At 37.1% G+C, this 15,457-nt stretch overlaps 1 protein-coding gene across 3 annotated transcripts; it reads right to left on the reverse strand.

The window, feature by feature from the left end:
• Window positions 1–454: 454 nt before the first annotated feature.
• Window positions 455–13,143, reverse strand: LOC111866895. 3 transcript variants are annotated; one of them, XM_023856243.2, is made up of 6 exons: window positions 13,121–13,143; window positions 9,376–9,454; window positions 6,890–7,109; window positions 4,648–4,872; window positions 1,938–3,070; window positions 455–1,433 (listed from the first exon to the last, which is right to left on the reverse strand). In XM_023856243.2, exons 3-6 carry the CDS (start codon window positions 7,032–7,034, stop codon window positions 645–647), a joined length of 2,292 nt encoding a protein of 763 aa, XP_023712011.1. In that variant the 5' UTR covers window positions 7,035–7,109; window positions 9,376–9,454; window positions 13,121–13,143; the 3' UTR covers window positions 455–644. The 3 variants fall into 3 exon arrangements, with proteins under 3 accessions (XP_023712011.1, XP_023712012.1, XP_023712010.1); XM_023856244.2 differs by lacking the exon at window positions 13,121–13,143 and adding an exon at window positions 12,925–13,114 and having other exon boundaries at window positions 4,648–4,860; XM_023856242.2 differs by lacking the exon at window positions 13,121–13,143 and adding an exon at window positions 12,925–13,114.
• Window positions 13,144–15,457: the final 2,314 nt, after the last annotated feature.

The following is a 15,457-nucleotide window of genomic DNA, read 5'->3' on the forward strand; positions in this document are numbered from 1 at the left end:
GTTCAATTACTACATCCTTAATCACTTATGACTTTCCAAGGATCTGTAAACAAATGACTGACACCTTACAAACTCAAATACATACACAGTTGAAACCCCCATTTACCATTCCTTGCTTTAAGGATTTACTTCATGGGAGTTTCACTGTAATAATGTTAGTAAAGAAAAGTATAATTTTGCCTGAAGTTCCGTTCCGTTACCACTTTTCCAGCAAGGAAATTTGTCATTATCAGGCAATACACCCTGCCTGTGCCGCAACTTTCATATTCACCTGAGTTTCCTTTTTGATAAATTTTAATGTCAATTGTTCACTTTGTAAACGTAACTGATAGTAACCAAAACATATCACAGGAAACAGGAATTTAGGACTTAACCAGTGGAACTCAACACCTACTAATTTCAGTGTTTATTAGAACATTTTTAATACATTAATCAAAATTGTACAAACACTGAATGATAAGAACTGTTTTTAATTTTGATATATATAAATCTGATCTTATACAATTTAAAACTCATTTACCAGTTAAAACTTACACATTATATATACATAACCTTCTTGACCAATGAGTATGTAACCAAACTACGTATCATGCAATGATGATGGGTCAAGTTCAAGAGTCATATATTGCCATCCGGTTTTACACTTACACTGTTTTCATTTTAACCACAGCCTCGAGCAGTGCTTCTCTGAGCTTCTTTACAAGCTCTTCCAATTCATCCACACTTATTTTCAAACTTTCATTTTCTTCCTCAAGTTTTGTAGCCAATTCCTTCATCTCTCCCTCACGAGCTTTCCTGTTTTTTCGGGATTTTCGTGATGCCTCATTATTTCTATCTCTTAGCTCTCGGTATCGGTCAGATATATGATTAACAGATGGCATTCTTGACCTTTTCGATGGAGGGGTCCACGACTCATCAGCTACAGAAGTTGACAATTTTCTCTGCCGTGATCTGCTGCGTGAACTAATATTTGCCTTAGATGTTGATGGATATACCCGTTTTTCTGGACATCCACGGGTTTCTTTCAGCAGTAACAGATCTTCCAATTCACAGATATTCACCCTCGGGGACAATTTCCGGGATGACAGCACCTTCGTACTGGTGGCTGGTTTAGTCCTGGAAATTTTAAGTTTCAACGTTGGGCCATCTTGAGAGAGTGTACTTTCAAATGAAGGACGTGGTTCTGATGCCTTTCTGGATCGTCTTGCCTTCAGAAAGTGTCTGTCCTCCTTTCCTTCAAGTCCCCTCCTCACATTAGTTTGTTTTCCTTCTTCAAACTGCTGATTTGGTTTTCTCAGCAGCTCGAGACTTGATGAGAACTGGTTACACTCCCTCTCTGCTTCCATGCACTCAAGCTCTGCATCATTCCGTTGAGTGCCAGATGTCTCAGCAACCAACTCCACGCCGGTAGGCAGTGTGGTACCTGGCACCAGCTGAAATCCAACAAACAAGATACATTTACTCACATTACAATACAGTATCACAAATTTGCAAACATAATATAAAAAATTTTCCACAAAACACTGAGCAACAAACAATTTCATGCTATTACAATTTGAGCTACCTACAGCACTATAAAATAAATTTCACGGTCATCTGATTGCATGTGAAATTACATTCTTTATTTGCATTTCATTCCTTGCATGCCTATAGGTGCCATCTTTTAAAATCATGTCCCATAATTTCAGTACTACTGACAGCACCAAAATATTAACAGTTTCCAGGAGAAAGACATGCACTTGTACTTTAAGAAACAGATCCCATACACAGTAATGTTGTCCCTGTGCTTAACTAATAAAGCATTATGCCATGAAGGCGTACGCTGTCCCAGCTCCCCTCCCAAAAAAGGCCTGATATAAGTATCCATCTATGCTGTAAAGTGTAACAGGTATAACATCAATAAATTAAATACTCAGGACATTGGTTGGAGAACTTACTTTGTCAAAAACGTAGGAAACCAAATCAAATGGTTCATCTTGCTTCAATAATGATTCCAAGATCACAGGTGTGCTGATCATTTCGTCAGTGCCCAACGGTGTTGCAAGATCGAGCTTCAGGCCCCTGTTTGCAATATTCCCCTCCTTTGCTGCTGATTGTGGTCCTCCGAGCACATGAACATCTCCACCAGCCACTTCACTGGTCATGCCCATAAGCACGCTGGGCTCAGAATTCACGGTTGGCAAGCCGTTCGCCAAAACCTCTGTAAGCATAGCAGTTTCTCTTTCCTTGTAGTTCACTGGTTTTGGTTGTTCTCCCATTTTTAAACATACGTCTGTTCTCAACATGCTGGCAGCTGTTCCAGTCTCTCCACTTTCCCTGCAAGTCTTGTCAGACTCCACAATTTGCAAATGTGTATCAGCCTTCATAGGACTGGCTACGTGAGACTTTGCAAGAATTGCTGTGTTCATTACATCATTTGTAATTCTGTCAACTCTACAAGTTTCATCTGCAGTTCTAATCTGATCACCAACGTTCGTATCACTATGGTAAATGCTACCAGACAGGAGATTTTTCAAGCTTAAGTTTGTCTCAGCTTGCTGTTGGTTTATATGTACTGAAAAGATTCCATTATCCACTGGCATGACATTGAAATTGGGCCCCAACAGAGACCCAAGACTCTGAATTCGGATATTAGTATTTTCACTAGTCCCTGTTTCATTAAATGGTATAAGACTGGCTTTTGATGCTGACTCACAACTGCCAAAGTCCATAACCTTTACTCCGTGTTCCAGTTCATATGCATTTACTGATGTTTTTGTATTATGTGATTCTTCTTCTGCCACAAATCCCTCATGATTCAATCCCTCCTGATTATGAGAACTCACTCTCTCTTCTTCGTGACTTACAGATAGTCTCAAAGTTTCATCAACAAAAAATTCATTTGCTGGTTTACATTGTGTATTGTCACTGTCTGACTTCTTTACAGTTATAACTGATTTATCCTCTTCAACTGAGAACATCTGCAGAAGATTTAATGGTGCTGAAATTTCCCATCCCTCTCCGTCAGATAGAAATGGTGATGTGTCCATCACACCAGGGGGTGAAGTCAAGTCAAATTTAGGCTCTACACCTGTAAAACAGTAAGACATTAGCTGTTTTCTCTGTCTATGCAGTAAAGAATGTACATAACCTTACTAACAATGTACGCAAAATCTATACAAAAGTATGCAGTCTACACAACAATATTTTTTTTTTAAATCAAAGTAGACACTATCGTGCCAACATGTGGTTTTATTGACACTAAATGTTAAGACCCTTATACTGGGTCATCATCAGGCATACAATGAGACCAGACTTGGTTGTTGAATTGCATCTAATTCTTAAATAAGGATCTTCACTGTGCACTTGAGTGTTTTTAAATGCATAAATTGAGTTTTTCAGTTAAAAATTTAAATACTCAAATAATAAAATTTTAAAAATATAGAATAAAGATTAAAACTTAATTGTACTAAAATGGAAATGAAGTATTTTGTGATACATCTCTTTAAAACTTTGCGACCACTGTGTGTTGATGTGATTTTCTGGTGTAGAAATGACTACAGTACGGGGCCCCACACCAGAAAATCATGTCTCAACAGCAGTCACAAATTTTTAAAGAGATTTATCACAAAATACTTCATTTCCATTTTAGTACAATTTTTATTTTATGTTTTAATCTTTAGTCTCTAATTTTTTAATTATCTTAGTATTTAAAATGTTAACTGAAAGACTCAATTTATGCATTTAAAACACTCAAGTGCACAAAAATGGATCCTTATTGATAAATTACATACAAATTGTTATACGTAATTTAACTGAGTAGGATCACTGTACGCCTGACGATGACCCAGTATAAGGGTCAAAACATGTAGCATCAATAAAAACAAAAGTTGATACAATAGTGTCTTTGTTAAAGAAAAACAGAATATTGTTGTGTTGACTGGATACTTCTGTATACATTTGATGTAACTTATTTATGACACACAACAGGATGCATACCATTAAGGTAACCTTATTATTCACACCATTATGACCAGTAACTTATGTGCAACTTCAATATGCCCAGAATCTTTGAACTACAGAACGTTCCTACATACATCACTTCTTTCAGGAATATTAAGTTTTCTCTCATAAGAAATGTTTCGTCCCACCAAAATGCTCATAACAACACTAAAATTTCCTGTGTATTAAGTTCTCGTACATAATGGTGATTCATCACTTCTTGAAGTTAAAACTGAATGTGAACATAAATTTGCCTCACACCTGACACTGTTCAACATGTCTTACTTATTTCAACTTCAAGACCGTGAATAAAACTCTTGTCCACTTGCATGAGGGTTGTCCAAATGAAACCCATTTTGTGATTGTTCATGGTGGCCTTGAGGCCATCAGAAATAACCAAACGATGGGGGACCTACTGAAGGATCTCCCTGTGCAAGAATTTCTTGGGTTCATGGTGTCATGCACACAGATACATGATCAGCTGTGACACACCATATTTAGCAGCAGCACCATGAATTGGTTTCCTCCAAACCCTCATACATATTAAATAAAATACCTGCCATCAAATGACTCATAATAAGTACTTCTCCAATTGCACTTAATATTAGGAAGTTAATAAAAATACTTCAACTGAGGCAATCATTAATATGTCAAAAAATATTTTACCTGTTTCTGGCGTGTTCAGTTCATCGTCTTGTACAATACAATTGGAACCTTTTCTGTCGCCCACCATGGTGGAAGATGTATCCTGTAGCGGTTTGGGACACAAACTGCTCACACCTTGATAAATTTCTCCCCAGATGTCCAAATCTAGTGTTGGAATCAATGTGGACGGTGGGAACACAGATGCTGCCGAATCGAGACTTTTTGACCACGTTGCTGCAAACAAAACTAACAACTGATTCTGAGATCGAGCAAACATGATTCTGTAAGGTCAAGACAGGAGTTTATACATATTGTGGACTGCTGTGCAAGCAAGGTAATCGTTTTTAAAAACTTCTGCTGCAAATATATATATATATATGAACGCTTCACAGGTTCTTTCTAGTATTAGTTGTGTTCACAGCAACTGTTGGACATACCCTTCTCCACTCGCAACTTCCTGGGCACTATTAACACAATTCAAAATCAGCTTCACTTAGACACCGACTACTTGTATATATGGCACTGTGGCTGAATCAGGTTCCCACATTACATCACCTGATTCAAGACATGTTAAGTGAACTTACATCTGGTTCCTATGTTACATCATCTGCCTCAAAGACATATTAAAAGGGCTTAATGACACAAAAAAAAAATTGTTCCTGTTAGTTGTTAGTGTCTTACAGGCGACTTGCTTTTTAAAACCTTTAGAAGTTTTAAACTTTAACATATCTTCTACATCACTACTGTTATTGCACACATTTCAACTGACAATAGTCACCTTCAGGCATCTCTGAAACTGCTATGCTTCTGTCTGTAAGTTCGATTTTTCGGGTAGGCCTTATCTATGCGCACATTTGTCCTATGGTGATGGGTAGTTCTCACTGCCATCTAGCAGTAGCACAGATGGGGGGGTGGGGGGGTACCCCAAAAACTTAACTTACTGATGGGAAGCCCAACAGTTTCATCAGCGCATTTTAGTGACACCTGAAAATGACAGGCAGTGTGCATACATGAACGGTGTAAAAGGGAAGTTTAAAACTTTTAGTGGTTTTAAAAAGCAAGTTGCACATAAGGTTCATAACAAACAAGGAATAAATAAGTGATCAACAACTGAATACTACAAGACAGATCTTCAAAATAATTCATGTATCACATAAATTCAAGTATTTCAAAGCTCTAATTACATTTATGGGCCAATGCAAAAACGGCGTAACTCTGATAAAGCTGAAATTTAGTTCTATTTATGCAGTTTCATTTTCTTTAAATCAATCAGTGTATTGATGGAAGAACTGTTACAGGGCACATAGAGCAATACCATGATGTAGTTTTCACATTCGCTGTTAAATATGACCCTGCCATTTCAAACTTGAAAGTCATAAAATTAAAATATAGCTCAGCTCAGTTATAATCTTTATATTTTTAGCTTCTAAATCATGGATCAGCGTAATGATCCTGTACATACTCGTAATACTGAGTAAATTCAAAACTGGAAAGAACATGCTACCAGGATGCCAAAGATCTTAAAATATCAATCAGAATGAGGCAGTTTTGGTAAACCTCTCAAATAATTGATTCTGTTATGCAGTATCTGCAACAGGTTCTAACATGCCTAATACTGTATAACATATAAAATTAAACTAAACACCACAACCTCATTTTTATCTGAATTTTATTTTTATTGCTGGTGAGGTGGAACTAAGCCCCTTGTACTGTGGTCACTTCTGGCCTATTGTACCAGCCCCAGATGATAGGTGAGGGTGATTACGGAGCAATTGGTGGAATGAAGATTAGCAAGGGAAACCGGAGTACTTGGATATAACCTGCACCAGTGCCACTTTGTCCACCACAAATCCCACTTGACCAGACCCAGGATCGAACCCGGGCTGCCGCGGTGGGAAGTCAGCTCTTAACTCAGGCCATCAAAAATTCATACACTTCTGCTTCCTATAATTGGTAATATGGCTGATGTATTATGTGGTAGCAGCAACACTTCCCAAATCCAGTAACCAACATGAACCAAAGCTATATTTAATACTGCTAATATCTTGTTAATCAGTGTTACTCATAACAGCCAGAACCATTCTAAATAATAGGCTCCAAAGTACTCTTGATATGACATTACAAACTATGGGACAGGAATATGAAATTTCAGAAGAGCACATACAAAACATTATGAAATTTATCTGTACTTAAAAAGTCTTAAGTCAAAGTTTTAGACTTTCTGCAGGGCACAATTTGATTGACAACGGAATGGATTACTTACACTCTTCGGGAGGGTCCACATAACCAATGCCATTTTGTACTTCTTGAAAGCAATTTGAAGATTTTTCCTCTTTCCAGGACGAATTCAGTACTCCCATGTCGTTGATATGGGATATCGCCCACATGGGACCATCCTCTCCCAACATTTTGTCCTTCTGTTGCCGTTTCAAACAACGAGAGGGAAGCAATGCTCCTGGAAACTTGTCGCATCTTTCACGGGACTGAAGAAAAAAGAAGATTATTACACATCTGCTGCCTAACACACATGAAGAAATATATAGAAATATAGAAATAGTACCATAAAGCAAAAATATATATTAATAAAATCACATATTATCTAATTTTTAAACTTATAATTAAAGTGCTGCATGTTCTGTTACAGTTACCATCATAAGTCTCAGAAACACATCTCCGTAACACAAAACGCCTAGTCCAACATGAGAAGAATGCAAACTGAGGTGATAGAGAAGAGTAACAAAACATGGAAAACTGATACTGAAATAATTCATTAGAACGCAGGTGTAATAATACTACTTATTACAACTATTCAAGTACACACTTTTGTTATGCACAATATAAAACATTGGAAAAGATGGATCAATTATGAATGGACTGATAATATTCATAAAATAAACATTTGGATTGATATGTACATAAAATATGCAACAGAAAGAAGCATGCCCCCCCACTACCATTATCATTCTGTTTCACCATAGAAGCCACCATCTGACAAATAAACAAAAAATCTGTTCAGCTTCAAAATTAGATCCCTAAACTTTCACCTAAAGCTATTCAGGAAGCTGGAATACAGGTTTAGAAAACAAGACTTTCCTACAGCTAGAAGTCCAGTAAGAGAAACTGTTACACATCTGGGTAAAAAAAAATGCAAAAGATATCCCCGTAACAGGCCGTGGAGGCCCATAGGTTTGTGAGATGTTGAGGTTCCCACATTTGCTACACAATCAGCTCACAGATGGCGGTAAGGTTGTCAGGCTTACACACCGGCCACCCTATTCCCCCAAGAATATTCCTGGTACTCATTTCTGTTAAGAGATTGAGTCGACCACAGGTCCATAGTGTGGCTGGAAGGATTAGGTAAATTAAAAAAAAAAAATCCAATGACCTCATCAGAATTCGAACCCACAACCTTCCAGCTTGTAGCATACTGCCTCAACCAATACACATTTCATACTGAATGAAAAAGTTATATAAGTTAATCAAAACAGCAGTACACTTGACAAAAGAAGCTCGATCAATGCATATGGTGGAGAAAGGCTCTGATGGTGATAGCTTGTTTTCCGTTCACCGTTTCTGGCAGGTGCTGGTATATGATATACTCACTGTAGTCTCAGACATTCCTATATTAAGCTTCATAATTGACACAAATGATCCTGCGTAGCTCAGTTGGTATANCTTCAAAATTAGATCCCTAAACTTTCACCTAAAGCTATTCAGGAAGCTGGAATACAGGTTTAGAAAACAAGACTTTCCTACAGCTAGAAGTCCAGTAAGAGAAACTGTTACACATCTGGGTAAAAAAAAAATGCAAAAGATATCCCCGTAACAGGCCGTGGAGGCCCATAGGTTTGTGAGATGTTGAGGTTCCCACATTTGCTACACAATCAGCTCACAGATGGCGGTAAGGTTGTCAGGCTTACACACCGGCCACCCTATTCCCCCAAGAATATTCCTGGTACTCATTTCTGTTAAGAGATTGAGTCGACCACAGGTCCATAGTGTGGCTGGAAGGATTAGGTAAATTAAAAAAAAAAAATCCAATGACCTCATCAGAATTCGAACCCACAACCTTCCAGCTTGTAGCATACTGCCTCAACCAATACACATTTCATACTGAATGAAAAAGTTATATAAGTTAATCAAAACAGCAGTACACTTGACAAAAGAAGCTCGATCAATGCATATGGTGGAGAAAGGCTCTGATGGTGATAGCTTGTTTTCCGTTCACCGTTTCTGGCAGGTGCTGGTATATGATATACTCACTGTAGTCTCAGACATTCCTATATTAAGCTTCATAATTGACACAAATGATCCTGCGTAGCTCAGTTGGTATAGCAACCGGCTGTGGGCCAGGGTTCGATTCCCAGCAGAGGCAACAGATTTTTCTCTGCTCCACAATGTCCAGACAGGCTCTAGGGCCCACCCAGCACCCTATCCAATGGGTAGCGTTGGTCAAGTGGCCGGGTCGTGAAGCTGACCGCTCATCTCTGTTTAGTGCCAAGTTCAAGAATGGTGGAGCTATACTTGCACTCCACGGTGCTCAATTAATTGAGCACAGGAACAATTTTTTTTTATTTTTAACATTCCATTAAGTGTCATAAATGACAGTACCAAATTTAACTTGGAACTATCAATTGATGGTGTAGGCTTTCTAAATATGGGAGTTCAAGTTTAGTAGATGGGATCCATACCTATAGCGCATAACATCAATATTAACTGTAAAATACAGATGTTCTATACCAAACTTACATTCAATTCGCCGTTGTGTCTAAAAGAAATGCTGACTTCTTGTAGTCACAGTTCAAGGGGAAGTTGAGATTCCCTCAACCTGAACAGTACAAAAAAATAAAGTTTATTAGTCTACATTTCCTTATCTTCACTGGTTGCATCTTGTGTTTCAGAATATATATATAGCAATTATGTCTACCATCACCACAACATATAATCAGTTTAATATTTGATCTTTATTGCTGCTACGTTTCGGTCGTACAAGACCATCATCAGGCAGTTATACCCAAGAATACATATAGTCATTGAAAATACCGATATGGATCCTTATCGATGCAACACCACATCATGTTAAATACTAACATAAAACGTTTGCCTCATATTGGAGTTAAAAGCAGCATATAATTAAGATAAAAGATAACTATAATCAATAACATCCTTAACCTACAGCCATTACAGAATTCCCTAACCCATCCAGCAACCTGATCTATAACTAAACCACGATTTAATTTGTCATCATCACTCGAATCAATCCTATCTAAAACTATATGTTTTTGCGTGCAGAAGAGGGCACTTAGCATAATGACAGGTATTAGTAATAAAAACTCTTGTAGACAGTTATTTTAAACATTAAGAATTCTCCCTCTTCAATCTCAGTATATTTATTTATTGTTTTGTGGTTGCTAACATGGATTCACAGAAATTTATATCAGATATACATAACAGAAATACAAGACAGGGTTACAATCTTTACCAACAATAACCAATCACTTACTTACCGACCCAATTCACATGATATTTGTTTCTTAATATATAATTAATTTATACTTAATATAACTTATGCCCAGTCTTGCATTAACTGTTCTAAGAAATCGCAATATGCCTTTCTTCAACATGAAAGGCAACATTTAAACTTCTAAATGATATTTTACAGGCCTTAAATAAAAAGGAACTTGTGGGAGGTATTTTTTGTGACCTCGAGAAAGCCTTTGATTGCGTTAATCACAACTATTAACGGAGAAACTGAAATTCTATGGAATTGTAGGCAATTCATATGCTCTAATCAAATCATATCTCAGTGATAGGTATCAACGAGTCCTCACATTCTTATACTTCTTCAGAATGAGGGAAGATTAAACATGGAGTGCCCAGGGATCTATACTTGGACAAATGCTTTTTCTTTTGTACATAAATGACCTACCTAAAGTAGTTAATTATAACTCTAAGCCAGTTATGTTTGCTGATGATACCAGCATTACTGTTAGTAATCCTAATTTAGTAAATTTTAAGGATATTATTTCCTCTTTCAGACAGTTGAATGAATGGTTTAATATGAATCTGTTGTCATTAACTTATTACAAAACTCAGTATATACAATTTAGAACCACTAATAGCCAAACAATTCAATTACATCTCAGTTATTCAATTCAATTCTTTATTATTTATGTGCCGAGTCAACAGCCGCAAGGCCAATTACAGACAGAGTACAGTGTATATGAAAGTAATTACATTATAGACAAACACATTATAAGTCAAAGACAAATTACAGGCAAGTACTGGTTAAAACACAATAATGAAGAAAAGTAAACAAACACACAAATAATAAAAATAGCAATAACAACAATTTCATTAACATAAATCTAAGTGTTATTAAAAAGTGAGAAATTAAACATAAATATTTAATTAAGAAATGAAAAGTGTAGATTTTCAGAGGATAATAATAATTCCGTTTGTTTTATTGCTCACGCAAATAATAATAATATTAACAATTATACTATATTTAAAAATCGTTTGGGGAGAACATTCCTGGCTCCGATTACGTAAACATCCCTGCAAACAACATTGGCAGCTGCTGCACATCTAGCAGAGGGACAATTTTTAGTTGAGGAGCAAACTCTGAACAATGCAAAATCTCTGATATACCAAGCAGGAACTCGGAGACCAACAATTTCCAAAACAGAAGGGCAAAATTTCAAGCCAAAGTAAACTTGATTAAGAATCAGAAAAACAATTAAAAGAAGCTTCAAGAAGGATCTGGAAGGTTCTAGAGTGTTACATCATGCAGCAAGAATCGCGAGAGCTCGGGAACATCCTCAAAGTGGAAGATTCCAGGACACTGCATCGTCCTTTAGTATTTAAAGGGGTTGATACCCAGATGACAGGAGAGAAGAGTAGAGACTACGAGACACACAAGTAATGGAGAATTAACGCTCGTCAATTAGGCTGGAAGACTGTCCATTGCTATCTAGTGCTGTGGCCATCCAAGTTTGTATATGTGTGTTAAATTATTGTAGTTGCTGCAGAACTGCTGTTGTAAAAGAAAAGTGTAGTGTGTTAAATAAATCAAGTGTATCAACTACCAGTGCTCTTTGGTGGTCTGAAGACTTCTTCACTGTGTGTGTGATCCCTTCTCGTTGAGCAAGGCCCGCTAAACCCCAAGACAGACTCGTGACTCAAGACCTAGGACATTCTTTCCATATTACAAATATTTTGACGTGGTTCCCAGACCACATAACAGCACCCAACTTCATATCAATAACAGCAGCACAAAAGAGCAGCTAAGAGTAGCACACAACACGAGGAAACGTGAAGCCCCAATGAATAACTCTTACACAACCCTCAGCTCATCTATCACTATATCAGAAGGGAACTTGCTATATGGATATAAAGATGTTTAATAATCTTCGTTCACTCTTAAAGCAATTATACAAAAATTGCAAAGGTTTTAAATCGGCTTTGAAGGATCTTTTTGTGTTGCCATTCATTTTATACATTGAAAGAATGCTGTCACATTTTTGGTGTATCACGAGACAAATAACTTCACACATAATTATTCTTACACACTCAAGTACAATTAGTATTACTTCAACTGCATTCTGCGGCGGCATTTTGAATATGATAAAGATATAATTTCTTTGTAATAAGTTATTAATCATATATAGTTTTTAATATTAAGTTCTTGTGCCCATAAATGCAATGATATTGTGTAGTGTTATTTGACTATATGTATGTATGTCTGTACTGTTTTTTTTTTTTATTATGAGAATTTTCACATCCTTGTACTTTGTATGGATCTATGGAAATAAAGGTAAATGAGAAACTTTATACTGCACCACGTGCAGTCCGTTATGAATTCATGCCTAACCGGTGCTTCAAGGCTTCTACCAAGAAAAATGCCAAAATTACACAAATAGCCTCTAATACTGGATAGACCATTTTGTTGTGAAATCTGAAACTCTTTTTTATCACCACAAACCTCGCTAATACAGGATCCGCCATTTTGTTGTGAAAACTGAAACGCTTACCGTCACTACCTACGCGCTATCGATCGTATAAAACTGTAATACAGAAAACCTGTAGACTGCAAATCAGTATCTCTACATACAAAACTCTGGAAAACGCTCTGGCACAAAACCAATATCTCTCTAACACCAAACACACCACCTAATATGTTATTGGTTACCTTCTTTCGTTCATCACATTGTGGGGGAGGGACATTGTTCCTTCTATCATGTGCGATGTGAAATATAATAAAACGTCATTGAACAGTGCGTGAATTATAACACTTACCTTCCCGGGAAATAAACTGGTGTGAGACTAATTCACTATTTAAGTCTAAACGTGAAATATGATGACGTTTGATTGCGTATGCAACAGATAATTCTGATGTAAATGCAATTTCTGAACTTGAGATGACGAAACTAACAACAAATATCACACAAAAATGCCCAAACCACCAAACAGCCCAAGACACTCAACCACCTACTTATATAGGACCGGCCTTCTCCACGACTCGCGACTGATTCGTTCTTCTAGCGTCACTTTCTAAAACTGATTCATGACATCATTATGGACCAATGACCACTGCGATATGATGTCACGTTCGACCAATCTTGCCTCTTGACACCACCTGCAGGGGGAAGGAAATGCGACGTTGCCAACAATTTTCTGTTCGCCCATCCTCGTACAGTCATTGTCACTATAGAATCGTATGGTGTACACGTTAAATCATGAAAGGGCCGCTTTTCCTGCCGCAAAATATTACGAATATATTAATAAATGTCCGTTTATCTACTTAACGACGTAGAATTTTTAAGTAATTGTGGTCTATATTTCAAGTTCACAAAGTTCATTTTGGTTTCTCGCATGTGATAATTTTGAACACGGGCGCGATTACAATTGTAAAGTCATAACAGCTTGCGAGGAAAGGCATGACTTCGCTTTTTACGAATTTACCCCAGACAGGTTCGCTGCCAAAGGTAAATATGTGAAACTATAAACAAAGGCAAGTTAAAATATAATAGTAAACATCATTTATATAAACGATTTACCCAAAACTATAAATGATAAAACTGTACCTATATTATTTGCAGACGACACTAGTTTGTTAGTTAAAAGTTCAAACTATGATGATCTCTGTGTAAATATAAACACTGCTTTTCATAGTATAAATGAAGGTTCAAGGTAAACCAACTTTCTATCAATTTTAACAAAACCCGCTACATTCAATTTACAGCTAGAAATAATAATCCGAAATCTGAAATAAAAATTGTATATGATAGAAAACAAATTACATCTATATCCAATATTAAATATCTTGGAATATTCACTGATGACACAATGAGCTGGAAATACCACATTGAGTATATTAGTTCTAAACTAAGTGCAGTCTGCCACATAATAAGATCGCTTGAACCATACACATCCATAAATACCTTAAAAATGGTTTATCAACCTTAATTTAATTCTATTATAAATTGTGGTTTACCCTTTTGGCGTAACTCGCCCCAAAGTATAAAAATTTTTAGAATGCAAAAGAATATAATTAGAATTATGTTGGGACACAGAAGGAGGGATTCGTGCAGGTACTTATTTAGAGAATTAGAAATCTTACATCTGGCATCTCAGTACATACTATCTCTTATGCTCTTTGTGATAAAAAATAGAAACAAATTCATAGTAAATTCAGAGATTCATAGAATAAATACCAGACAGCAAAATAATCTCCATCGGCCTCTTGTAAATTTGAGTAAATACCAAAGGGGAGTTTACTGTTTTGGAACAAAGGTCTATAATAATCTACCACAACATATTGTCACGTGTTGGGTATGTCACGCGACAAATATATTCACGCCTTATTTGATATAGCGAATTTATTGAACATTCGCTCCACACTTATACAATTCACAGTTATACAGTCTTAATCTTATACAATTCACTATCTCAATTTCTGTTCAACTACATCTCGGCGAATCCACGTACCCGATTTTAAATGCCATGTGCAAATCGCGGACCGGTGTGCGCCTTGGAAAATTGCCGATGGTGCGGAGAACTTGTTTTGCAGGCGCTGCAATTTCATTAGATGAGTGTCTGCCGCGAATCCCAGGCGGGACTAGCATCACGACGGCCAGTGAGAACCTAGCTGGCCACACGTTGATCCCAAAGCGTTCTGACGATGGTGTATAACACTCGGATGTAATGGGTTTTTGGACTTGGTCCATCGTACAGTTTTCTAAAGAAGACTACGTTTCAGAAGCTGGGTCTGTTTCCTTCCTCAGGTGACGGGGTGGGAGACATCTACTCTGTTGGATCCGTTAGAAATACCTGGACCACTGAACCAGCGATTGATGATGGACAAAATCCAAAAACCTAGCAATCCCGAATAATCCCCAAGAATACTCCAAGAATATTTCTTGTACTTATTTCTGTTAGAGGCTGAATCGACCCCAGGGCCTTAATGCGGCTGGAAGGATTAGGTCAATTGAAAGAAATCCAATGACTTCATCGGGACTTGAACCCGCGATCTTCCGGATTGTAGCCTAGTGCCTCAACCAACTACGCTACCGCTAACTTATCCAACATCTTGTAAAATTTCCATTAATGTTTTGTGCATGTCTTGTAGCGGGGTTCGCTAACCAACGAAAAACAAACAACGTGGAGCTTCCATCGTCAACCTTCAGCGAATTGAGTTAGCTTGTTCGTATAATTTTACTACCAGTAGTCTGATGCAAGAATACACTGCCCTATCGTCAATGTTGAAAGTGTTAATTCGATAATCAACAACTTTTATACACTCAGACTATATCTTACGCAAGCGCGTGAC

Source organism: Cryptotermes secundus, unplaced genomic scaffold (genome assembly GCF_002891405.2).
Source record: "Cryptotermes secundus unplaced genomic scaffold, Csec_1.0 scaffold810, whole genome shotgun sequence".
NCBI classification, from domain to species: domain Eukaryota; kingdom Metazoa; phylum Arthropoda; class Insecta; order Blattodea; family Kalotermitidae; genus Cryptotermes; species Cryptotermes secundus.